Source organism: Xyrauchen texanus, chromosome 36 (genome assembly GCF_025860055.1).
Source record: "Xyrauchen texanus isolate HMW12.3.18 chromosome 36, RBS_HiC_50CHRs, whole genome shotgun sequence".
Classification (NCBI taxonomy): domain Eukaryota; kingdom Metazoa; phylum Chordata; class Actinopteri; order Cypriniformes; family Catostomidae; genus Xyrauchen; species Xyrauchen texanus.
In genome coordinates this window covers 4,792,993-4,819,539 of record NC_068311.1, presented here as the reverse complement: position 1 = coordinate 4,819,539, position 26,547 = coordinate 4,792,993, and the positions used below count along the sequence as shown (strand labels likewise).

At 37.2% G+C, this 26,547-nt stretch overlaps 1 protein-coding gene across 1 annotated transcript in view; it reads left to right on the top strand.

Annotated features, from left to right (window-relative positions):
• Positions 1–22,961, top strand: part of LOC127630079 (calsyntenin-2-like) — a 94,112-nt gene extending 71,151 nt beyond the window's left edge. The window contains exons 9-17 of the mRNA XM_052107489.1: positions 4,386–4,548; positions 10,270–10,436; positions 10,975–11,123; positions 14,943–15,148; positions 19,449–19,619; positions 19,723–19,865; positions 20,026–20,140; positions 21,197–21,375; positions 22,800–22,961. Coding sequence (XP_051963449.1) covers positions 4,386–4,548; positions 10,270–10,436; positions 10,975–11,123; positions 14,943–15,148; positions 19,449–19,619; positions 19,723–19,865; positions 20,026–20,140; positions 21,197–21,375; positions 22,800–22,961 — 1,455 coding nt within the window. The remainder of the gene's footprint in view (positions 1–4,385; positions 4,549–10,269; positions 10,437–10,974; positions 11,124–14,942; positions 15,149–19,448; positions 19,620–19,722; positions 19,866–20,025; positions 20,141–21,196; positions 21,376–22,799) is intronic.
• Positions 22,962–26,547: the final 3,586 nt, after the last annotated feature.

Genomic DNA, 26,547 nt, shown 5'->3' with positions numbered 1-26,547 from the left:
ATACATAGATAGACGGACAGACAGACAGATAGATAGACAGACAGACAGACAGACAGATGACGATAGGTAGGTAGATAGATAGATAGATAGACAGACAGACAGACAGACAGACAGACAGATGACGATAGGTAGGTAGATAGATAGACAGACAGACAGACAGACAGACAGACAGACAGACAGACAGACAGACAGACAGACAGACAGACAGACAGATGACGATAGGTAGGTAGATAGATAGATAGATAGATAGATAGACAGACAGACAGACAGACAGACAGATGACAATAGGTAGGTAGGTAGATAGATAGACAGACAGACAGACAGACGATATGTAGACAGACAGACAGACAGAGAGATAGATAGACAGACAGACAGACAGACGATATGTAGACAGACAGACAGACAGACGATATGTAGACAGACAGACAGACAGAGAGATAGATAGACAGACAGACAGACAGACGATGACGATAGATAGATACATAGATAGACAGACAGACAGACAGATGACGGTAGGTAGGTAGGTAGATAGATAGATCGTTAGATAGACAGACAGACAGACAGACAGACGATATGTAGACAGACAGAGAGATAGATAGACAGACAGACAGACAGACAGATGACGATAGGTAGGTAGGTAGGTAGGTAGATAGATAGATAGACAGACAGACAGACAGACAGATGACGATAGGTAGGTAGATAGATAGATAGATAGACAGACAGACAGACAGACAGACAGACAGACAGACAGACAGACAGATGACAATAGGTAGGTAGGTAGATAGATAGTTAGATAGACAGACAGACAGACGACATGTAGACAGACAGAGATAGATAGATAGATAGATAGACAGACAGACAGACAGACAGATTTTTTTATACTATATATATTGCAATATTATTTTTATTATTTAAAGAATTTGTTTGCCCAAAATAAAAATTCTGTTGTCATTTACTCACAAATTAGACATGTCTAAATGCACCATAAATAAAAAAAAACAGGTTAAAACTTTGTCTGATCATCACAAAAAGCTATCATATTCTTCTGATGACTTGAAATATAGCACACAAGACATATAGGCCACTTTTATGGTGCTTTTTTTGTCATTTTGGAGCTTGACTGCCCTGGTCCCTTTTGTAACAGCGACTCAGGTTGAGTGGCATCCATGTGCGGATTATTAAACACAACAAACTCAAGTACAGACAGGCATAGGTCAAATAATCCAGGCAAACAGTAATATCAGAGGCAGGGCAGAAATGTAGTCAGACAGGCATCAGGGCAGGCAGCAAACAACAATGTCAGAAATCCAGGCAAACACAACAGTAGGCAGGCAGCAAACAGACATAAAAGGTAAATATTCAAAGCAGAGTCAAACACAGGTAATCAAGATAGGGAATGGTACACGCTCAGTAATGTAGCCGGGGCAAAACAAGACTTCGCAATGATAGCCAAGGAGTGTTGGTGGCGTAGTGGGCTAAAGCACATAACTGTTAATCAGAAGGTCGCTGGTTCGATCCCCACAGCCACCACCATTGTGTCGTTGAGCAAAGCACTTAACTCCAGGTTGCTCCGGGGGGATTGTCCCTGTAATAAGTGCACTGTAAGTCGCTTTGGATAAAAGCGTCTGCCAAATGTATAAATGTAAATGTAAATGTAGCGAGTGATAGTGAGACTTAAATCGGTTGCGTAAATAAAGAACAGGTGAGCAGGCTTTTATTATATAGGAAAGAAAAGCCATGATATTCTTCATAAATTCACATTATTATTATTCAGTTTGGAGAACAACATAAGGGTTTGCTTGGTCTCCATCCATTTATTTGTATGCAACTTTTGAGATATTGATGGATGGAATCCACATCATGTGACTTTGACTCAGTAAGCCATGTGAATACATTATTCGCTCAGAGAATGTCATCAAAATCATCATGGCATCTGATTTGTTGCTCCGGTTATTCTGACACAATGCTATTATTACTTCCCAGACATGTCTGAAACACATCTGCCGCTAAATGCTAGCTAACATGAAGTCTGTCTGAGCATTTTGTCTGCATGCTGTAAATTAAAATTCATAAGTAATTCATAACATTTAATAAAAGTGTCACAGTGGCTTCAACTTTTTATATTTATGTTACACCAATTTCCCCAGAAGTGACAATGGGATGAAAACGCTGCTTTATTCGCCAGTCATTTTTGCAATACTCCTAATATGTGCATTCATTTAATTAATAACTTGATTGGAAACATGACTACCAAGGGAGCTATTTGGCGAGAGTGAGACAGTGAGAGAAGAAAGATGGATGGTGAGATTCCAGGTGTAGGAGTGAAGATTAAAATTATTTGATTTATTCGCACAAAATTATTTTTGTTTTTGTCGTCTCTTTGTTTTTCTGCTGGTGTGATGTGGAACAATCAGTTCCACTAGACTCTATGATCTGCTCCGTCTGCCAAATACACACACATACACACTCACACGGTGTAACAAAGCGAGCAGAAACCATCTGCTACCTTGTGTTTTTGAGTGGCGTGGCTCAAATTGGCCAAACAGAGACAACAGAGATATTTTCTTCACACACAGAGTGATAGCACAACACAGTCCCTCTCAATAGAATTCACACAAAGCCAAAGAGGCCAAGTCCAAAAGAGTATGTGAGTCGACACGAGAGCCGAAAGTGTCATAAAACACCACAAAATGAAGTGTTTGCTTCAGCAATCGCATTTTTCATCTCACATTTGCTTTTTATGACACTATCGATAAGGTTTATGGTTTAGGGAAGCTTGTTTTATTGATTTAAAACATGATATAAGTATTAAACTTTAACTAAGCATTAGCCTTATCTGTTTGGGATAAAATTTCACTTGCTTTTAGAGCCACACAGTGGACATTTGACCTCGGAACTGCCGTGATATGTGTAATAAACCACATTTGGCAAAAATGTTGCAACATTCACATAGTTTTCATGAGATCAGGCTGAACTCGTGTAACTCGTCGTGCACCGTTTGTGCTACAGACGTGAAAGATTCATCAGATCATGTGGCTTGTTGGAGAAATTACTTTTTTAGGCAATCAGACTTGTGATTTTCAGCTAATGGATGATAAAATGGACAAAATATCCCTTTGACTTACATTAAATGAGGAACATAATCTCAGAACCAGAATAATTTTAGACGTGGGGACATCATTACATTTATGCCAGTTAATAACAACCTAGCAATGCCCTAGCAACCTCCCAGAACACCCTATAGCATCCACCTAGCAACATGCTAAAACCTCTCTGAACTCCTTAGTGTCACAAACGCCGGTGAAGGCGCCTCCTCAACCGGCCACCGGAGATCTAACTCACACGAGTTCTAACCTTGAATCTCACTTCCCATAAACCCACTTACCTGGTCCGATTGCCCGCAGCTGTTCCCCATTACCTCCACGCTATTTAAATCACGCATGTCTGTGCCATCATTGCGAAGTCTTGTTTGTCCCGGCCGCATTACTGAGCGTTTTGATATCAACCTTCTACTAGATCTCCTGTGTATCTACCTAGCCCATCTTCAACCACGATTACCTGCTGCCTGCCCTTGTTACCTTTACGCCTGTCTACCTGTCTACGATATCTGCTGCCTGTCTCGATCCTTTGCCTGTCTGACCACGAACTCGATCACCTTCTACATTCCTGTCTGCCGTGAAACTGAACCTTGCCTGTTTTTGTCTTGTATCCTGTCTCTTAATAAAGACTGCTTAATGATCCCAACCAGCCTGAGTCTGTGTTACACTTAGCAACAGCTTAGAAAAGCCATGGCAACCATCCACAACTCCCTAACACCACGGTGGCAAGATTTGCACGGATAAGCATTCAATATTTGATTGTACGATTGTTTGTGCTTTTTAGAGTATGACATTGTAAGCTTAGCAACATGCTAATGGCAAACTTTATTGAAATTAACTTTGTTTTTTCTTTGTGCGGTTCATGTGATAAGCACTATTTGTGGTGAGCGCATCGAGTGACTTCCTTTGGAAGTTGCGTTTAAGTTAAGATTCTGCCTTTGAATGAGCCATTCACACTGAAGGCACTATTTTCAGTTGTATTTCAATGTAAACATGCGCTATGAGGACATATTTTTTTCACATTTCTCATGATGGTGGCACATTCTAACTCCAAACTTATTTTTGTTCGTTCAGATCGGCCCTTTAGAAGGTACCAAGCTATCAACTATCACCAATTTACATTTATAACATTTCTGAATTTAAAATGCAAACAAAACCGGAAACGGTTAAATTTTTTGGACCAGCTTGTAGACCATATTTGTCACCTGCTTTCTTCAGACTGTGTTTTTTTTTTCAAAGTTTATTGTATTATAGTGATATCATATATTTAATATCTCTCTCTTTCAGATCTGTGATAAGGAGTGGCATTATTATGTCATAAGCGTTGAGTTTCCAGAAGTGACTCTTTATGTTGATGGCTTGACCTATGACCCTTACCTGGTGACAGATGATTGGCCCATCCACTCCCCACAGATTGACTTGCAACTCACCATAGGAGCCTGCTGGCAAGGTTGGAGAAAAGGGAATGCAAGTGTGTTGGTGTGGTCAGCATGGGTGTGGTTTTGTAAATTCCCTGATTTTTCAAAATATCCTGTAAATGTAATTTTGGGCATGGTCAGTGTGGATGTGGCTTTTCTAATTTTATGAATATCCAAAACATGCTCAAATTTAATTTTAGGCATACTTAGTGTGGGTGTGCTTTTTAAATCCAGTAATTTCCTAAAAATGCTCCAAATGTGATTGTGGGTGTGTTGAGTATGGGTGTGGCATTTAAAATGACATGTATTTCCTAAACATGCTCTAAATGTGATTGTGGGTGTGGTCATTTTGGATGTGGCTTTTCAAATTCTATGAATTTCCAAAACATACTTTAAATGTCATTTTAGGCATAATTAGTGTTAGTGTAGCTTTTTAAATTCTATGAATTTCCTAAACATGCTCCAAATATGATTGTGGGTGTGGTCAGTATGGGTGTGGTTTTTCAAATTATATTTATTTCCTTAACATACTCCAAATGTGATTGTGGGTGTGACTAGTGTGGGTGTGGGTGTGGCTTTTCAAATTCTATGAATTTCCTAAACATGCTCCAAATGTGATTGTGGGCGTGGTCAGTGTGGGTATGCCTTTTTTAATTCTATGAATTTCCAAAACATGCTCCAAATGTGATTGTGGGCGTGGTCAGTGTGGGTATGCCTTTTTTAATTCTATGAATTTCCAAAACATGCTCCAAATGGGATTGTGGGCATGATAAAATGTGGGTGTGGCTTTTTAAATACTATTAATTTCCAAAACATACTCCAAATATAATTGTGGGTGTGGCTTTTTAAATTCCATGACTTTCCAAAGCATGTTCCAAATGTGATTGTGGGCGTGGTCAATGTGGGTGAAGCTTTTTAAATTCCATTAATTTCCAAACATGATCCAAATATCTTTGAGTGTGGATTTTTTTATTTAATTTAATTTAATATATATATTTAGGTACGCCTGGTCAAAATTTCTGTTACTGTGAATAGTTAAGTGAGTAGAAGATTAATTGATATAAAAAAATTATTTAAACTTAAATTTTAAGCATGAGTAGTGTATTATTTTTGTTTTGTTCAATTTTAGATTGAAAAAAAGGAAAGGAGCACCATGCAAAAGTTTGGGCACCCCAATAGATTTGAGCCCTCTGATAACTTTTACCAAGTTCTCAGACCTTAATTAGCTTGTTAGGGCTATGGTTTGTTCACAATCATCATTTGAAAAGGCCATGTGATGCAAATTTCAAAGCTTTATAAATGCTCTGACTCCTCCAAAGTCCTAACAATCAGCTGCCATGGGCTCCATTCAGCAGCTGCCTAGCACTCAGAAAATTAAAATAATTGATGCCCACAAAGCAGGATAAGGCTATAAGAAGGTTGCTAAGTGTTTTCATGTAGCTGTTTCCTCAGTTCATAATGTAATTAAGAAATGGCAGTTAACAGGAACGGTGGAGGTCATGTTGAGGTCTGGAAGACTAAGAAAACTTTCTGAGAGAACTCCTCGTAGGATTGCAAGAAAGTCAAATTAAAAGATTTAGCAGACTCTGGAGTAATGGTGCACTGTTCTACACATGTACAAATATGACCTTCATGGAAGAGTCATGAGAAGAAACCTTTCCTGCATCCTCACCACAAAATTGAGCATCAGAAGTTTGCAAATGAACAGCTAAACAAGCCTGATGCATTTTGGCTGCAACGAGCAAAGGTGTATCAGAATTTCATGAAAAGAACACCTCTCCCAACTGTTAAGCACGGGGGTGGATCGCTCATGCTTTGGGCTTGTGTTGCATGCAGCGGCATGGGAAACATTTCACTGTTAGAGGGAAGAATGGATTAAATTAAATGCCAGCAAATTCTGGAAGCAAACATCACACCATCTGTAAAAAAGCTGAAGATGATAAGAGGATGGCTTCTTCAACAGGATAATGATCCTAAACACACCTCAAAATCCACAATGGTCTACCTCAAGAGGCGCAAGCTGAAGGTTTTGTCATGGCTCTCACAGTCCCCTGACTTAAACATCATCGAAAATCTGTGGATAGACCTCAAAAGAGCAGTGAATGCAAGACGGCCCAAGAATCTCACAGTGCTAGAAGCCTTTTGCAAGGAAGAATGGGTGAAAATCCTCCAAACAAGAATTGAAGGACTCTTAGCTGGCTACATAAAGCGTTTACAAGCTGTGATACTTGCCAAAGGACGTGTTTCTTAATACTGACCATGCAGGGTGCCCAAACTTTTGCTTCAGGCCCTTTTCCTTTTTTGTTATTTTGAAACTGTAAAAGACAGAAATAGTGTGTGTATGTATATTTATTTTTTGACACCGCGGAGACTCCGCATGTGAAGGCACATGCTACTCTCCACGATACATGCACAACTTACCACGTGCCCCATTGAGAGTGAGAACCACTTAATCGTGACCACAAGGAGGTTACCCCATGTGACTCTACCCTCCTTAGCAATAGGGCGAATTTGATTGCTAAGCAGACCTGGCTGGAGTCACTCAGCACACCCTGGATTCGAACTCGCGACTCCAGGGGTGGTAGTCAGCGTCAATACTTGCTGAGATACCTAGGCCATGAATTTCTAAAACATACTCCAAATGTCATTGTGGCTGTGGCCAGCAGGCATGTAGCATTAGTAATTCCTGCAGTAAACATCTGATCATAGGTCAGAGCAATGGTGCCGTAGTAGTACACATGATCTTGACATGTCAGAAGTGCTGACTCTCCCTATTTGTCAGTTCCGTCAGATAAAAAGGGAATGCTGTTTGCTGCTCCACACAGTGTAGATGATTTCAGGTTTACTATCCTTGTGGGGACATTTGGTCCCTACAGTGTTGGAGTCATCAGGCACATCAGTATGCTATAGCCTGAGGCACATGTTCTCTCGCAGATAGATGCAGATAATTGCTTATTATCTCTTTCTTCAGCTTTGAATACAGATTATCATATAGTTAAATAGTGTGATTGCTTTGTTTCAATTCAGCTTCACTGTTCAAAGGGAGTTCTGAGAGTGTCTGGTTGACTGAAGTTGAAATTCATTTTGAGTGTGTTTGTGTAATGTATTTCAGTGGGTGTATGTAACTATATATATAGCCAGCACTAAACCTTTGTTGTAATAAAGTTGTTATGTATACATACACATACATAACTACTACTAAATTACAACAATGGATAAGTGTGGCTTAAAGGAATCCAGAGCTGTCATCATTTTCTATGATTAATAATCTTTCGGTCTAACCCATTTTTTTATATATGTTACCAGTGTTGCGAGCCAGCTCAAAATAAAATATCTAAATATTTTTTTCTTTTGTTTTGTCTTTTACAGGAGAAAAAAATCCTATCTAGGGACTTTAGATGCAAATTATGTGTTATCATCTCTTTGTACAATGCCTTATTTTCTTTTATTATGTTTTTTGCTGGTCTGTTTGGACCCAACAACAGCAATAATGTGTCCTATTTCGAATTAGGCTGTCTCGCTCCTTTTACCACATCCTGCACAAAGACTTTGGGCTTTTTGTTTGATAGCAGCTTAAAGTTTGATAAACAAATCAATGCTGTGGTTAGATCAGGGTTCTTCCACTTGCGACTTCTCTCTAAAGTAAAACCTTTTATTTCTGAGAAAAACCTCCAAACAGTAATTCATGCTTTTATCATGTCATGCTTGTATTACTGCAACTCCCTCTAAATGGAAATCAAGCTTCTATTTGTCATCTACAAAGTGTCCAAAATGCTGCAGCCAGATTTCTGAAGGCCAGGCGTAAATATGATCACAATACTCCTATCTTAATGTCACTACACTGGCAGCTGGTCCGATTTAGAATTGACTTTAAAATTCTTCTTTTTGTCTATAAATCTTCGAACAACAAAGCACCAATATATCTCTCTGATTTACTGCGCCCTCACATTCCACTTCGATCGCTTAGATCTGGGGACCAGGGACTCTTATCTGTTCCCAGATCTAGACTGAAGCAAAGAGGCGATCGAGCATTTGCCATAGCTGCCCCAAAGCTCTGGAACAGCCTGCCTGTATAAATAAGAACTGCTCTATCTCTATTTAATACTACTCTTAAAACATATTACTTTTGTTTATATATATATATGTATGAGAGAGAGAGAGAAAGAGGGAGAGGGAGCGTGTGCAATCACCTGTTGCCACTCCCAAGAAGAGATGCTGTCAGCTTTCTGAAGATCAGCTTTCTCAGTGGAAAAATAGTGTCCAAGCAGGGCTATTTCCCCCTATTCTGTGGTAACCGATGTGCAAGTGTTGATCACTATAGAAACCACAATGTCCTTCGCCATTTTAAACAGCACCCATTGTGTAATTAATCAGTCTCTCAACTGTGATGGGCCGTAATGCTGAAGTTGTTCATTTAAAGCCGTTTAAATCTATTTCCTAGCTTTAGTAGTGTAGTAAGTGTACAGTAGTAGATCAGGAAGAGCTGTTGTATGTAAACGGCTGATGCAGATTCACTTCACGTCACCTAACTGGCTCATATTACACACAAAAATTATCTTTTGCCACCACCTGCTGGCTAACATATGTAATGTCAATAAAAAAAAAAAAGACAAACCATAGCTCTTAACAGATCTGCACTGCTCTTACACTATAGTTTAGAATGGCATAAACACAAGAAGAGTGATATACACACAGTGAAGGGTCCGAGTGCTGATGGTGTGAGACCATCAGTGTTCATGGAACATCTCTCGTCCAATCAGATTCATGGACCGGAACTAACTATTGTATATATTTTAGGGCTGTCGATTAAACACAATAATTCAGTGCGATTAATTGTATTAAAAATAAGGCATTGAAAAAAATTACGCAATTAATCGCAATGCCCCCGGACAGTAATAAGGAAGATTCCTGAGAAATGCAAGCTTGTAGTACCACCTGTTTACTCCAGAGGGCAGTAATTGAAACTTCAGCTGTGTGGGCAACGCACAGTTTATACAGTGAAGAAAAACAACCCTTCAGCAGACAACACAAACATGCGTTACATTCTTGCGTTCAAAATACTTGATGGGGTGCAAATTTGAACTAAGGGATCTCAAGATGTGTTCTAAGAATTAAACTATATTTAACTTGACACAGTGACCTAAAAATTTATGTTTATGACGCAACTCACCCGAGACGCTACACAAGCATCTGTCTGATGCAGGTGTAAATTGATGGGTCCTTAAACAAGCCCTCATAATAAATCTCCAACTGACTGACAAATTCACTTGTGAAATGGATTGTTGTGAACTGTATGCCAATGATTGGATTATGATCAATAATATGGTAGTAAACAATACATTGAATTCTAAAGCTGCTTTTTGTATCGTCTTATCAATGATTAAGAATGTAATGCATTTTAATTATCTGAATATTTTGTAATATATATATATTTTATATATAATTTTTAAATATTTAAATATAACTATGTATAATTATTTCATCATTATATATTGAATTATTGTTATATAAGGGGCTTTCTCAGCAAATATTTGTATATGCGATTAATTGCAATTAATTAATCGGGACACCATGCAATTAATTTGATTAACAATTTTAATCGATTGAATATATATATTCTACAAATATATATATATATACTGTAGATATTACTTATTACATATAATAAAGAATAAAATCTAAGAGTGTTTTAGGGCAGCTCATCATGCCTGGCTGTTTGTGTTTTGGTGTTATTGGTGTTTGTATGTGTGAAGGTGGCGAGGTCTCTAAAGCAAAGTTCACGCAGTATTTTCGAGGCAGTTTGTCTGGACTGACAGTTCGACCAGGAAAGATAGAAAGCCAGAAGATTAATACCTGCCTGCAGGCCTGTAAAGAGGGGCTGGACATCACCTCACTGGAGAGTCTTGGACCGAGTATAAAGGTAACACACACAATAAACTCCAATAATACTGACCCTAAATTTTTGATAGGATGAGCCAAGTTCAAAGCCGTTGTAAAGGACTGATGTACGCACACACGCAACCACACATTCAATATTTTAGGTTTATAAACCATATTAATTGGATGATGAAAATTAGTTTCCTTAACCATATGCTACTATATATAAAATGAGTGAAAAGAGTGGAAAACCCCACTATTTTGGAGAGCGAGAGAACGAGTAACACAGAACTGAGGAAAAGCTGGGCGACAAGACTTATAAAGAGTTTGCATATTTTCCCTTTCTCTTTTCAGTTCTTTTATATTCAAGAAGCTCTAGGGAAGATTTGGGGATCAAATGAAAACGGGCTTTCCAGAGAGATTTTTAGTGAGATGTTTCCTCACTCAGGTGTTGTGATCTCTCTCAGCTCAGTTTGGTCTTTATAAGCTCTTTCTCTGAGCTTCAGTCCTCAAACGCACACTCACAAACTTTTACAGTAAATCCCACACTTGCTTGTGAATGAATGTTTTCTCTCTTCCAGTTTCACTTCAATCCCACTCAATCTCTTGTGGTGATGGAGGGGGAGGATTTGGAGCAGATGAACGCAGCATTGAGGAAAGTTTCTTACATCAACTTTCGACAGTTTCCCACTGCGGGAGCGCGTCACCTAAGGATCTCAACAGCAGTGCAGTAAGAGTCATTATTAATATGCATGAGATATCCTCAATTTGCTTGAATGCTACAATATTAGAACAAAATATAGTAAATATATTAATACACCACTATTAATGATCAAACAGTTGTGTTGTGGTTTAGATCCTGATGCAACACAGCTGGTGGCACAGAAGTTTATTCTGCAGTTTTGGCTCGGAGTTGGAAAAGATGACAAAACTGTCATATTGTTAAAGCAGAAACTGGGTTGTAATGTTGATCTCATACTTGAGGGTTAGTTCACCCAAAAACGAAGATTCTGTCATTATTCACTCACCTTCATGTCATTCCAAATCCATGATATTTTCTTTCTTCTGTGAAATGCAAAAGGGAGATTGTAGTCAGAATGTCCATGTTGATCTTTTCCTTACAATGAATGTGGATGGTGATTTTTAAGGTCAAACTCCAAAAAGCAAACCAAAAAAGTACCATGTACATAGTCAATGCAGCCTGCGTGCAATATTCCAAGTCTTCTGAATCCATGCGATAGTTTTGTATGAGGGACAGACTAAAATGTTATTAACTGATAATCTTCCTCTCCCACATAGTTCTCAAATGTAATTACTTGTATGATGATTTTTTGCCCTTTTTGGAGTTTGTTGTATAGAAAAGAGAAGCTCGTACATTCTGCCTAACATTTCAATTAAAGTTTTATAGAAATTAGAAAATAATTTGGGGTCGAAACAACATGAAGGTGAGTAAATGATGACATTGAACTATTCCTTTAATACAGCATTTGTAGTTAGAATAGCAACATGAAACCAATCAATGACTTTCATTTGTTCTTCTTGATGACTTTTTCTGCTTTTATTCCATCTAATCTTTATTCCATCCTAACAGAGGTTTCATGTTTACGTGCAGACAGAAATGAAAGAGTATGACAGAGAGTGAATTGTTTTTGGAGCACGAGCATACCCACTGGGACCCGGTGAATATTCATAACAGTTCATGAATATGCATGAGCCCTAGAGGATTATGGTCCGCCCCTTTGAGATTCGACATGTGGCAGTGGGTGGAGATTTTTCGGAAAGTGCAATAGGGAATTAGCATCAGACACACATACACAAACACTAAGACAGGAACCACATAGCCAAATAATTTTCAAATGACATTATTATGAGGATGAAAGCTTCTTTAACTCTGCTTGTTCTTGATTTTAAAAACTGGCATATACTTTAAAAAAAAAATAAAAATATATATATATATATTTTTTTTTTTTTATAGGTAGTAATCACACACTTACTTTAAGACCATAAACATTACAGAGCACAACAGTAAAAATCCCAGTCATTTTGTCCGAGGGTGAATAAATTTTTTACTGCAACCTTTGAAGACAGACCTAATTTGTGCTAAAAACTAAACTACCCATAATCCTAAAGAGAAAGATCCACCAATCAGAGAATCGCGGCAAAAGAGCTCTGGCAGTGACCGCTACGACAGACACACTTTTACACTGCTTATATATTTGTATTTGTCTTAACATTTTGCCAAAAAACATAAAATTGTTAGTTTCTATACTCATAATCAACAACTTTACATCAATAATCAAAGTTTATAATGTTATGATTCACCTCGGAGCTGGTTGGTTTGGTTCGTGGCTTATGAAGGATTTAATGAAATCCAGATGAAAAATAAATAATGGTAAAATCGACAGGCATTGTTGCACACTGTTGGGAGTATTGTATAAAAAATTCACGTGTTACATGATTAATGTGTTGCTTTTTGAATATGCAACAAAATGCATAAGTTACTTTTGCTAATAATTAACTTATAAGTTAATTTAAGTATTGACAAATACAATTGAAAAACATAGTCACCAGTCAGTTACAAATCTACATCCTGGAAGTCAATGTATAATTCGTACACTGCATGGACCTTTGGATGTAGATTCTTAAAGGGATAGTTCACCTAAAATTTTAATTATCTCATCATTTACTCACCCTATTCTATCTTCTGCAGAACACAAACAAAGATTTTAAGAAGAATATTTCAGCTCTGTAGGTTCATACAATGCAAGTGAATGGTAGCCTGAACTTTGAAGCTCCAAAAGGCACATAAATGCAGCATGAAAGTAATCCATAAGACTCCAGTGGTTTAATCCATGTTTTCTGAAGGAATATTTACATTTACATTTATGCATTTGGCAGACGCTTTTATCCAAAGCAAATTACAGAGCACATATTACAGGGACAATCCCCCCGGAGCAACCTGGATTTAAGTGTCTTGCTCGAGGACACAATGGTGGTGGCCGTGGGGATCGAACCAGCAACCTTCTGATTTACAGTTATGTGCTTTAGCCCACTACACCACACACCATTTCTGGTGTGATAGGTGTGGATGAATAACAGATCACTATTTAAGTCCTTTTTTCATATAAATTCTCCTCACTGCCCATTAGGTGATGATATGCACAAAGAATGTGATTTGCCAAAAGCAAAAGAAGAAGAATTTGAAAGTGAAAGTGGAGATTTATAGTAAAAAAAGACTTCAATATTGATCTGTTTCTCACCCACACCAATCATATCACTTCTGAAGATATAGATTAAACCACTGGAGTTTTACGGATTACTTTTATGGTGATTTATGTGAATTTTTGAGCTTCAAAATGTTGTTTATCCAATGACTTTATATTTTTCTGAAAACTTTGTTTGTGTTCAGCAGAAGAAAGTCATACATATGGGATGGCATGAAGGTGAGTAAATGATGAGAAAATATACAATTTTGGGTGAACTATCCCTTTAAAGAATTAGTCAAATAACTTCCTAGTTTTAATCTACTGAATGCACTGATAAATGAACAGCTGATTCAAGTATTTTAAAACGGTAGAAATATGGACAAATCTCTTCAGGCCTGGATGTATCTAAACTTTCAGTCTGTTCTTACAGATGGCTGTTTCCTCCATTCATTTCCTGTGTGTTGATGAATGCAAGTGTTCGCCTGGATTAAGGAAAGCATCCTTAATTAGTGAAATCAAATCTGTGCTTCATTTGAGGATAATGCACTTCCTGTTTCCTGTTGTTCAAAGCTGTTTGTCATTCGGTGGCAAAATCAGTAGAGTTGTAAATGAATTCTTGCAAACACAGTTTGTGTTTTGGTTTTAAGCTTATTAAGTCTAATTACTGCGAGATTAAAAGAAACTGAAGCATTATTAATTCACTCCAGGTATCTTTTTCTTGTTCCTCTCTTTGTGTTTAGTTATCAGCGAATGCAGTCTGTGTAATTAATTGGGAACAGCTCCAAGTCATCTGTTTACACGCTACAAATTACTGTCTAATGTTTTTATTATTATATTAATAGTGGATATGTCTTTGTCTATGAATGTGTGCTGGGTCCAAAATGAAGATAAAACATTTACCAGCCATAAACATTTCTTACCTTCCTTAAATCAGTAATTATTTTTCCCATATGACAATGACATTTTTAGCATTGACAACTCATATGTTCATTTTAGTGGCTTAATGTAAAGAATATCCCACATACATGTCGAAACAAAAACAAGAAAAAACATTCTTCATAGATAAACTTGTGGTGGTAAAAGATGTAGAAGATGCACGAGTTGTGACAGTAGCTGAAAGTAGTTTCTTAGTAATACATTTCTTATTTAAATGTTTTTACTGTTAATGTAATGTAAATTATGTTGCCGTAAATGAGAAAATTACCTGCCAATTTTGTTGTTCATTTACTCGCCAAAACCAATCTTGCATTTGGTTCTTGGCGGTTTTTAATTCTTTGGGTTTCTGTGTGAAATAATGCAGAAAACTGAAATGCAGGGTGTCTTTGTGTTTGTGATGTGTGCAGGTGTTTCGGAGAGGATGTGTGTATTTCTGTTCCTGATAGTGAGGCAGTTGTCATGGTAATGCAGCCCAGAGAACCATGCATCACAATCAATGGGGCGGAGCACCTGACTGTCCCTGCCTCTGACCTTGCCCAAGGCCTATCACTGTTCAGGGATTTGCATATTACCAGCACAGTTATAAAGCATAAAGAACCTACGTATAACACAGGTACAGACGAGAATTATGTTTACCGTCACTTTTCTTCTGTAAATGATAAGTCATCATTTACTCACCCTTATGTTGTTCCAAACCCAAAAAAGGAGATGTTAGCTTTTAAATTTTATTGGTGGTTTCACCTATTCAAACTTGGAGTGTTGCAATCAGTTACAAGACACTAGAGACAAATGGTGTCAAACCTTACACAACGCATCTCAACGTGTCATATTTGAAGATGCACAAATGAGATTTGAGAGCTACGGGAAAGGGTCAGATTTTTATTGAAGATAGACACAAAGATTTTGTTTGGCTTTAGAAGATTTCAAGTCATCTATATTATTTTATGGTGCTTTTTTGTCATTTTTGGGGCTCCACAGTGCCCTTTTCCATTCTTTTTTATTATGATTTATTTTTATGGAAAAGCACAGAGTAAATATTCTGCAAAACATCATCTTTTTTGAAAATGATGACAGAATCCTAAAAAGTTGGATATTTGCATGAACAATTTTTTTTAACAAAACTTTCTCTGTGTAAGCAACCCTGAAACAGAAATTCCCCAAACACCGAGTCAGAACAACACATTATTCACTGACAAACTGCACAGGTGTCATACTGTTTTTGGAGGCAAAAAAACAGAACAAGAATAAATGCAAACAAACATGTTAATAAATCATAAAAGACAGATGCTCACTGCCCCTTCACAGTCTAATCACATCAGTCTTTTATGAGGGTGTTTTACCCCCTTATCTTTTCTGTGCATTTAGTGGCTTGTTTATGTTTACTATACAATGGTAAGAAAAGTGTGAGGACCCTTTGGAATTAGATGCTTTTCTGCATTAATTGGTCATAAAATGTGATCTCTTCATAAAAGTCACAAGTATAACACAATGGTGCTTAAGCTAACAACACACAAACAATTATAATCGTTTATGTCTTTATTGAACACACACCATTAAACATTCACAGTGCTGTGGAAAACTTAGGTGAACCCTTGGATTTAATAACTGGTCGATCAATAACCTCAACCAAGCGTTTCTGGTACCTACTGATTAGACATGCACAACATTCAGAAGGAATTTTGTACCATTCTTCCTTACAGATCTGCTTCAGCTCAGCCATATCCTTAGGATGTCTGGTGTGAATGGATCTCTTGAGGTCATTCCACAGTATCTCTATTGGGTTAAGGTCTGGGCTCTGACTGGGCCGCTCCAAAACGTGGATTTTCTTGTTTTAAAGCTATTCTGTAGTGGATTTACTTCAATGTTAAGGGTCATTGTCCTGCTGTATCGCCCAACTTCTACTGAGCTTCAGCTGGAGCAAAGCCACCCTGACTTTATCCTATAGGATATCTTGAAAAACTTGGGAATTCATTTTTCCATTTTTCGATGATGGGCCCCGAAGCAGGAAATCAGCTCCGAATCATGATGCTCCATCTATCGAACTTCACCGTTGGGATGATGTGTTCATGTTGGTATGCGGTGCCATTTTTACACCATACGTAGTGCTGCGTGTTCTTCCCAAACAATGAAACCATAGTTTCATCAGTCCACAAAAAAAGTTTCCCAATAATGTTGTGGAGTGTCAAGGTGGTCTTTGGAAAACTTCAGGTGTGCAGCAATGTTTTATGTTGAAAAGCAGCTGCTTCCTTTGTGGTGTTCTGCAATGGACACCATGCCTGTTAAATGTTTTCCGGATAGTAGACTCATGAACGGAGATCATTCCTTCACTCTATGGTTCTTATTTACATCATTGAGCATTCTGCGATGTGCCCTTTGAGTCATCTTGGCTGGACAGCCACCTCTAGGGAGACTACCCACAGTGCCAAATCGTCTCCATTTATTGACAATTTGTCTAACTGTGGACAGATGAATATCTAAGCTCTTCAAGATAACTTTGTAACCCTTCACAACTTTATGCAAAGCAACAATTCGTGATCGTAGGTCTTCTGAAATCTCTTTTTTTGCAAGGCATGATCCACATCTGCAGATGCATTTTTTGAATATCAATCTCAAAATGTCTGTGTGCTTTTTATAAGTCAAAGTAGCTCTAACCCACACCTCCAATCTCCTTTTATTAATTAGATGCCAGGTTTGCCAACTCCAGACTCTAATTAGCTTTAGTTGACGTCATTAGCCTAGGGGTTGGCATACTTTTTCCAACCTACAATGTGAATGTTTGAATAATGAATTCATTATGTACAAGAAAAATACAATAATTTGTGTGTTATTAGTTAAAACAGATTGTGTTTGTTCATTATTCTAATTTAGATGACGGTCAAACCAGGTTTTAAAACACATTTATACATAAATGCAGGTAATTCCAAAGGGTTTACATACTTTTTCTTGCCACTGTAAATGGAACATATCATGAAAAATAAAACTTTATGATTGAAATGATTAAGACTATGTAGACATACTGTAAAATTATGAAAATTAACTTACAAAAATGGATTAATCAGAATCCGTAATTGAACTCAAATCGTTGAATCGTTTAGAAAGCATCATGGTTATGATGTCACAAACATATTATATGATGCCCACATAAACATATCATGTGATGTTCTTACTAATTACACTAATCAAGAGGCTAGCCAAACATAACCTAGTTCATTTACAGTATATATCAAAGTCTTAAGGGGACAGCAGTAAAAATGGCCTGGCCTGAGTTTCCCGATAACGTTGTCTCTTAGCGCGCTACGAAGACTCTTAAGGTATAACTTAACTGAAGGTATACCATTTCTAGGTGTGTTCCTCGAACCATGCCTTAGGAAGCCGCCTAAGATATACCTTCTTACGTGCGACGTTACCCGGTGCTGTCCGTAGCGATGGTGCTGAATTTGTTGATATCGATGGCTCGAGAATCAATTATTCTCTCGTGCTGGGGCTGCTTCACTGCGTTATGTGAGAAAGCGGTGTTCTTTTTAAAAGAAGCACTTCAGAAATAGTGGAAATTGCATTTATTTGGACTCATGGGATATTATAAAAATTTTTTTTAAAAAATTACAAATTGTAATATATATAATTTCGGAAAGAGTGCGCGAACGCACAACCTCGTGCTCAAACGTGTCATGCGTCTAACCCACTACTGAATTGGCCCATACAAAGCTGTCGTGTGCGCTACCAGGCCACTTTGCCACCACGTCTGCAAACATCCCCCTGTGGTCCACCACCACCTGGACATTGATGGCCGCGAAGCCCTTACGACAGATGAAGGCCTGGTTGAGCGCTGATGGGTTGGCTATGGGGATAAGTGTCACGTCGACAAGCCCTATTATTTGTGGTATACCGGCAATGGCATGGAAGCTTTGATGCGCCTCCATCACTTCGTGCCTGGCGGAAGGCATGCGGATATAATCTGTGGCATGACGGAGCAGGATGTTTGTGACTGAACGAACGCACCGCCACACCGAGGTCTTAGGCTACTCAGTCCATATCCATCCCCAACCACCTCCAGAAAACTCCCCACTGCATAAAAACGGAGAGCCGCAAGCAGCTGAATTTCGGGGCTGAGGGGGTGGTTCCGTCGAGTTTGTCTTGACACATTCGGACTAATAAGATCTAAAAGCTGCTGAATTTGCTGTCGTGGCAGGCGAAATTTCTTTTGAATTGTATCTTCTGACATGGTAGCCAGGGGACTAAAGTTTTCGCGAATATAATAGTGCACATACACTAAATGGCTTCGCGGACGGCGCCGTCTTTGATTTAGCACAACTATTCGCTGTATCGCTGCAATAGTCTGACCAAATTCCCCACCACAGTCATTCTCTTTAAATAGACGAATAAGCCTTTACTTTCGAATGGTTTGCCAGCTGATGTACCTTTGGATAATATAATTAAAAAGCTAACAACAATCAGTGTGATGACAATTTTATTATTTGCATGAAAACACTTGAATTAGCCTAATTGAACACTGGGTGTATTCAATTTAAAATATTCGTATAGACTAAGATGTAAAGAAGCTTTTTGCAGTGGTGCCTAGCTAAGAGTGCTCCAGACCAACCTTCCGAACGTATGACTTACAGAAGGTATACTTAACTAAGAACGTTTCGGGAAACACGTATTAATGAAAAGGTACAGCTTAAGGTGTAACTTAAGAACGACGTAGCGTTAAGAAGGTTTCGGGAAACTCAGCCCTGCTTAATTGCAAGGGTCTAGAGGAGCTAGAAAATGGGCCTTTAGCCATTACACAATTATCTGTGTATAAGTGGTAGAGTATAGAGTAAGTATAAGTATAGAATAATTATAGAATATTATTTTCATTATTTTTCAGGATAAAAGATACAAATATAACCCCCTTTTATCTGTGCATACAGATCACAGGTCAGGTGTATTGAAGGAAATCGATCATAACCTGGACTATTGTGACATCATTGTGTTGGGGGAGGAGTTACGGGCGGGGCTAGAGAATCTTGTACTGCACCACAGTGCCTTAACGGGCAAACAACTGAAATACACCAACTCTACCACCAACATGTCCATATATGGTAATAAACACAAATTCTATAACTTCCTTTATACTTTCCCCATGCAATTTTCTAATTTCTCAACTATATATTTACTATACATATGTGTGTTTGTGTGTTGCAGGTGTGGACTCCATTTCTCACTACATAGATGTGATCAGACAGGTGCGATATCAGAACCATCAAGCTGTCGACTCTGTTCGATCATTTAGACTGACCTGTTCAGAACTCAATGGACGCTACACCAGCAATCAGTACACACTACAGGTTAGAACAAAACAAAACAAAACAAAAAATTTATTTATTTATTTTATTTACATTTTTTGAGAGGGGGAATGGGATCTTGACATAATACTTAATGAAATCATGCTGTGTAGTAGTGACATATGACCTTAAGGGACCTATCTATGACCCTGTGTCCTCCAAGGTCAACATTCTTCACAGTGAGGAGCCCGTTGAACATGTCAATCATGTGATGGCCCCGCCTAAATACATGCAAATGATTCATCCTATGGTCGTGGTATCTAACACCCACAGCATAGGTAAGTGATAACCTTTATGGATTAGACATGTGGTTATGTATGTTTTCAAACTGAATTAAGCATTTAGTATGTGTCATTGTGTAATAATGTAACAATGTAATAATGTCATTCATTATTATTACAAATGTAATTGTGTATATGTACAGACCTTAGTCAGAGTAACATGGAAAACATAGGTTGTGACACTTTTACAATTTTTTCAAAAACAATTCTGTTCAAAAGACAGACATTTTTTTTCTGTCAAAAACATTATTTGAGATGTAATATTTATTCAGCGTATGGGTGGTTCTTCAACTTTGGGCAATTTCGTGTCCCCTTTTTAATCATACGGACAGATTTTTCTTTTTGTTATATGAATGTGTAATTAAAACTGAATTTGAAACATTTTTTTATTTAGTTTTGAAACTTTTCTGTCACCTTGAATCTTACCAGTAAGATTTCATCCTTACTTATAGTGGCACCTGGTGGCCGAGTTTGGTACCACATGCTAGTTGTTAGCTAGCAAGAAACAAAATGACTCATTTTGTATCTTGAGGAGAAAACAAATATTCAGAGAGGAAAACAATTTGAGATAAAAACAGTTCAGAGAGAACAAACGACACCTAAAAATTCATTATTCACTTAGTGATTTTTTTTTTTTCACCTTCAGGGCTTCCATAGTAAAGTTCTCTCTCTACCTGAGGAAAAGAAATATGAAGAAATATTTATTTTTTCTTCAGTTTTGATGCAATATACAAGATTGTGTCATGCTGGGAGGTTGGGGCAATGTATCACTAGTTGTAAAATATAAATTGTATGATTGTATTCAAAGATTTAATCTTTAAAATATGTAATGAGCATTATTCCATAAAAGTTCAATCTAGTTTCCTGAATTCTTTTTAGCTGATTTTAGTAAATATTTGAATGAAACGGTTAGTTTTGCCACATATACAGTATGTTTCTTACACTACAAAATGGCAGGTATATTTCTAGTAGTCTCAGAGCTATGACGGAAAATGTAAATATTAAAATGAATATATATATACATATTTAGATTTGTTTATTGTCTTTCTCTAGCTGTACCCAGTGCTGCCACTGTTGTGATTGTGGTGTGTGTCACCGCCCTAGTTGTTGTGTTGGGTGTTTACCACCTCTTCCAAACACACAACAAAGAGGACAAGCACACACACACACTGCCAGAAAAACAACCTGATTGGGACGGCTCCTGTCTATCCATCACCGTCAACCCACTGGAGGTAATACAAACTGTCTACATGCCCAACCAAGACAAGACATAAAAATAAGGACTGCCAAAATTCTGAACCATCACAGTGTGCAAGACTCATCACGACAATTTATAGTGACAATATGTTCAGTCCTGATCCAGATGTCACTTTGAAAGGGTTTATGTGGATCCATGATTGATTCCTGGAAATAGGGTCTTTCCTGCTTGTTACAGCTGACAGAACAGCCCACAATAGTATTGATTCTCATAAAGAAATACAGTGGGAAAGGTCAATAAATTATTAAAAGACACTGCAGTTTCTAGGAAAGGGTCTTCCAGAGGGGGTTGGCGAATCCCTCGGGGTTAATGGTGGAAATGCAGGATGTTTGAGAGATTAAATAAAAATTTTAAATGAAAAAAATATTTATAAAATTATTATAAAAACACAATATAATCATTCAAATATTAAAAAAAATATATTATTAAATAAAATGTAAAATTAAGTTTATAATTTTATAAAATTAAGTATATATATATATATATATATAAATTTTTATAACATAATATATCTTATAAACAAAACAAGTCATTATATGTATATAGTTCATATTTATTGAAATATTCGATTATGGTAGAACATTACTTCAATCTTAAAGATTACCTCAAGTTAATAATTTAGACCAAAGTTAGATATTGTGTTGGGAGTAATCTGATTAAATAGTAATTAGTTACTGTTATCTAATTACTTTCGGTTTAAACAAAAAAGTGTGTAACGCATTACATTTTAAATTCTGGTAATCAGAATACAATTGTGTTAATTACTTTTAAGTACATTACTTGAGTTATTTCCGAAATTGTATTATGCATGTAGAATTTAAAAAGTGGTGGCGTGGCGTAGTGGACTAAAGCACATCACTGGTAATCAGAAGGTTGCTGGTTCGATCCCCACAGCCACCACCATTGTGTCCTTGAGCAAGACACTTAATCCAAGTTGCTCCAGGGGGATTGTCCCTGTAATAAGTGCACTGTAAGTCGCTTTGGATAAAAGCGTCTGCCAAATGCATAAATGTAAAAAATAAATGTGATATTCTGAGAGTATGACTTGGAAAAACACTGTTTTTGCTCAACAAATTCCAAATAAATACTTTTTAGCAACAAAAATTTCAAAAGTAACTTAGAAGTAAAACAGTAAGTAATGTGATTACTTTTCCGATGAAGTAATCAATAGTCTAATTACAATTCTATAGAAGTAATTAGTCATTTGTGGTGGGATATTTTTTTGAGTAACTTACCCAACACTTGCCAGTTTGCAAAACAATTAGTAAACCCCCCTTCTATACAAGGAACCAAAGTTATATGTAAATATATGGTCCCTATTTTTTTCCATTTGGAATATCATTGTGTTTATTTGATCAGTTTCATTTTGTAAACTTAAAATGTTTGTGAAAATTCTAGAGTTTTGAAGAACTGCAGCCTGCAGATGAATTAACAGAGGAAGAGGAGGATGAAGATGAAGACGTCTCTAGTACTGAATCAGACAGTGATGAAGAAACTACAACATCTGTCATGCATCATCAAACCACAATGCAATGGAGAAAAGCAACAATGCATTGTTGAAAACAAATACATACACTGAAATACAACACTCTACCTTTAACATCTCAGTGGCAGTACAACCTGCAAAACATTCATGTTTTTACATGTTACAAGACTCATCCCTCTCACAAATACAGACGAACACTAACAAGACTCCTTGCTGTGTTTCGAAAAAGCTCTGATCCTTTTGTGATAGTGTTTGTGTCAGAAACAGTCAAAGTCTTGCATCCTCTTCAATCCCTTTATCTGCTCTGTCTCTCTATTGCTGGAGGACAGAAACAGTGATGTCATAGTAGAAGCTGTGGAACGCTCATCAACGCTCATCGTCTGTTCAAGCTAATGATCAGAAAAGTATTTCTTGAGACACAATAGATGGCAACAGTCTAGTTCCGCAAGTAAAAATCCCATTCATTTTGTCCATAGACAAATTTAATTTCAACAATAAACCTTTAAAGACAGATATACCATTCCGAGGTTGGTCATCGATGGCAAATGCTTCCGTATAAGCCATCCGTCTGCGTTACTTCAACTCCATTGTTTAAAAACCATGTTTGATAGCTGAAATCATGGTAAACAGCTACATTACCCATGGTCCAGCAGAGAAAGCTTCACCAATCAGAGAACTGCAGCCAACCAAACCAGCCAAACATGCTTCAGAGCGACCGCGCACTCCAGTGATGCACTGTGAATTATATTATCGACTATGTGCTTCATCACCCTTTAACTACTTATCTTTTTTGAACATATCAGAATATCTTGCAATAAATGCTAAATATGTTGTTTTATACTTAGAATCAACAATCTACAGTTTTATATATTCCCATCATTTTTTATTAAAAGACATCATTCCCAATGCTTGTAGTCTGTGCCCTCATGAAAGACGGTAAATACACAACTTGTACCTTTGTCTTTTATGTCCGATTTTCTATTTATTATACTATAATTTATTATCTCAAATCAAAATCAAAAAGTGTGTAATGTTGTGATTTACTTTGGTGCTGGTTGATTTGGTTCATGGCTTACAACTCTTTTGTGAAGGATTTTATGAAAAGTCTATGGGGAAAATGAATGGGAAAAATACTCCTATCAGGAAGACTCACAGATTTGAGTAAAGTTTTAGATTGCATTTATTTGATGAATATAAAAAAGGAATGTAATGTCTCTCTTTGGCGTTAGCCCTGTCTGACAGTCCGAAGTTGTTGTATTCGGAACCATCAGATCCTGCCGAAGATAGGAGGCAGGGGCGAAGGGCCTACCCCCATGCAGGACGGGACTCAACTGGTGGTGGTGGGGTGGTGGAGGTTGCATGTTATCACACTGAAACAGCAATGTGATAGATTGTGAGCAGACTTATAAAGCAATGGCTTACATGTGATTGGCTAGGAATTACCTAGCTAATGATGCGATGATGTGCAGCTGCTAGTCTCCCCGCTAGAACTACGTTGCGCTTACATTTCTGTAACACAGACTGCTGAATAAGTGAGCGGGCACTTGTGCGCTCTATACAGTCCTCTAGTATAAACACTTTTATTCTGAGAGCCTCACAATGTGAAATTATCACCTTTACTCATTATGCTCTTTGGAGTGGCCCTAAAGATTTAATTAGACCTAGAGGTCAACCGATAATTAATTTAGCCAGTAATTTGCCAACCAATTTCTGATTATTAGGCTGATAGTTTTTAAATCAATAAATTCGTGGCTACATGCAATGATAGCAAAAACACCAGATCAGAGGAAATTTAGCAGTAGTGCTGGGTAAGTTACTCTAAAAAAAAGTAATTAATTAAATTACAAACTACTAATTACATCTGCTACAGTGTAATTAGTTTACTGTTCTAATTACTCTGTCTGAAAAGTAGTTGCATTACTTATTACTAATTTCTAAAATCTCGACCAGATGAAAAATACAAGGATGGACATGAAACTGCTCTTTTAATTCTTTCAAATAAATCAAATAAATTATTAATAAACTGGGCAAAGAATTTAAGGGGGCAGCGTCATTAGATGTTACATTTAGATTTTAAATTCAATATTGTTTTATATAGAATTGTTCTATAGTCTGTACAGTATTTAACGCAATTACACCAGAAGCGTAATCCCTTTAAGAGTAATCCCTTTACTTTTTTCAATGAATATGTCATTTAATTACAATAATTAATCACTTAATAATGCATTACAACCAACACAGTATAGCAGAGAAGGTCCACTTTTATTAAAATTAATGGAAGAATTTGGAACTCCCGACCATCAGCGAATGTAGAAAGGAAGTCCCACCTTAAAGGTAAAAGAGCCAATCGCCTTTTAGATACAGACATCGCCTGTAGAGAATGTACACGTGCATTAGCTATACAAGCGGGAAAAATTGTTTTTTAGCATGATCTGAGGTAAAGAAACACAATTTATGATATCAGTCTTGTCATAATTTACTGCTGGTTGGAAATATGTTCTTCGATCGTAATCGTGACAAACCGTTTTGGAGATTTTGGTCTTTCCCAATTCAAGTAGACAGGATCTGCACTGGTATGACTGGAGAGAATCTCCCGAGAGCGTTCCAAAGATGGCCGCCATGGACCGACTTGGTAGAAAGACTTTGGTGTAGACACGTGGTCATGAGTCCGAATGAACCTCCCATGATGATTTTTTCCCCCTCGGTTTAATGTTGTTGTTTTTTATTCCAGAACCCATGAGCGCCGCCAATGGAATAATAATAATTTAAAAAACTATGGATGTTTATTTGAGTTCCAAAATATTTTTATTGCCAAAAATGATAAATCAGTCGACTCTTAATTTTTGTAATGATAAAACGTACGACAAACAAAGATAAAAATCTGACAAAGAGTTCTTTCTTTGGTTTATTTTTGAAGTATGAAAAAAAAATTGTCCGTTTTTTTAATATTTATTCTATCTGTGCTGACGTTTTTTTTCTATGTTTGTAGCTTATATGTTCTGTTTGTCATTAATCTTGTGAATTTTTATACAGTGTAAATCCATTGCATATAAAGTATCTTGTTTTCAACATTGTCTTGCTTTGCCTCTCTCTGTAATCTGAAAGTGGACTACGGGTAATGATGGACCTTCGTAATAGGGGCCCTCACTGGAGGGGAGCCTACAGAAAAACTTAGTAGATATTTCAATATATTATGATAATCATGCATCTGTCTCTATTATTGTTTATATATTTGTATCAGTGCTGAAAATAATTTCATTTGAGATACTTTGCAATTGCGTGGCTGTTTGTCTGTCATATTGAGACAAAAAACCGAAGTCCCCCTCTGTTGATCAAGTTGGTATCGCCCAACTAGACGGAGGAGTCATGTAGTACCTGTTACATTTCTCAGCGCTGGCCAGGATGCATGAACTCACAGTTATTTATTATTACTGGATGATGATTTTTAAAAATGCTTTTATAGATAATGCTGAGGTAGATGTTCATTCACAGGTATGAATCCTTGCAATCATCATTTTTTATTAAAAAAAACTATCCAGTGTAAAATATCTCCAAATGGATTAATAAAGCGTTCTTAGATTTAAATGAATGAATGGAGGATTCGGTGTTCAGAGCGTCAAGCGCCCCCTGCAGGAATAAAACACCCAAGACAGTCAGTGG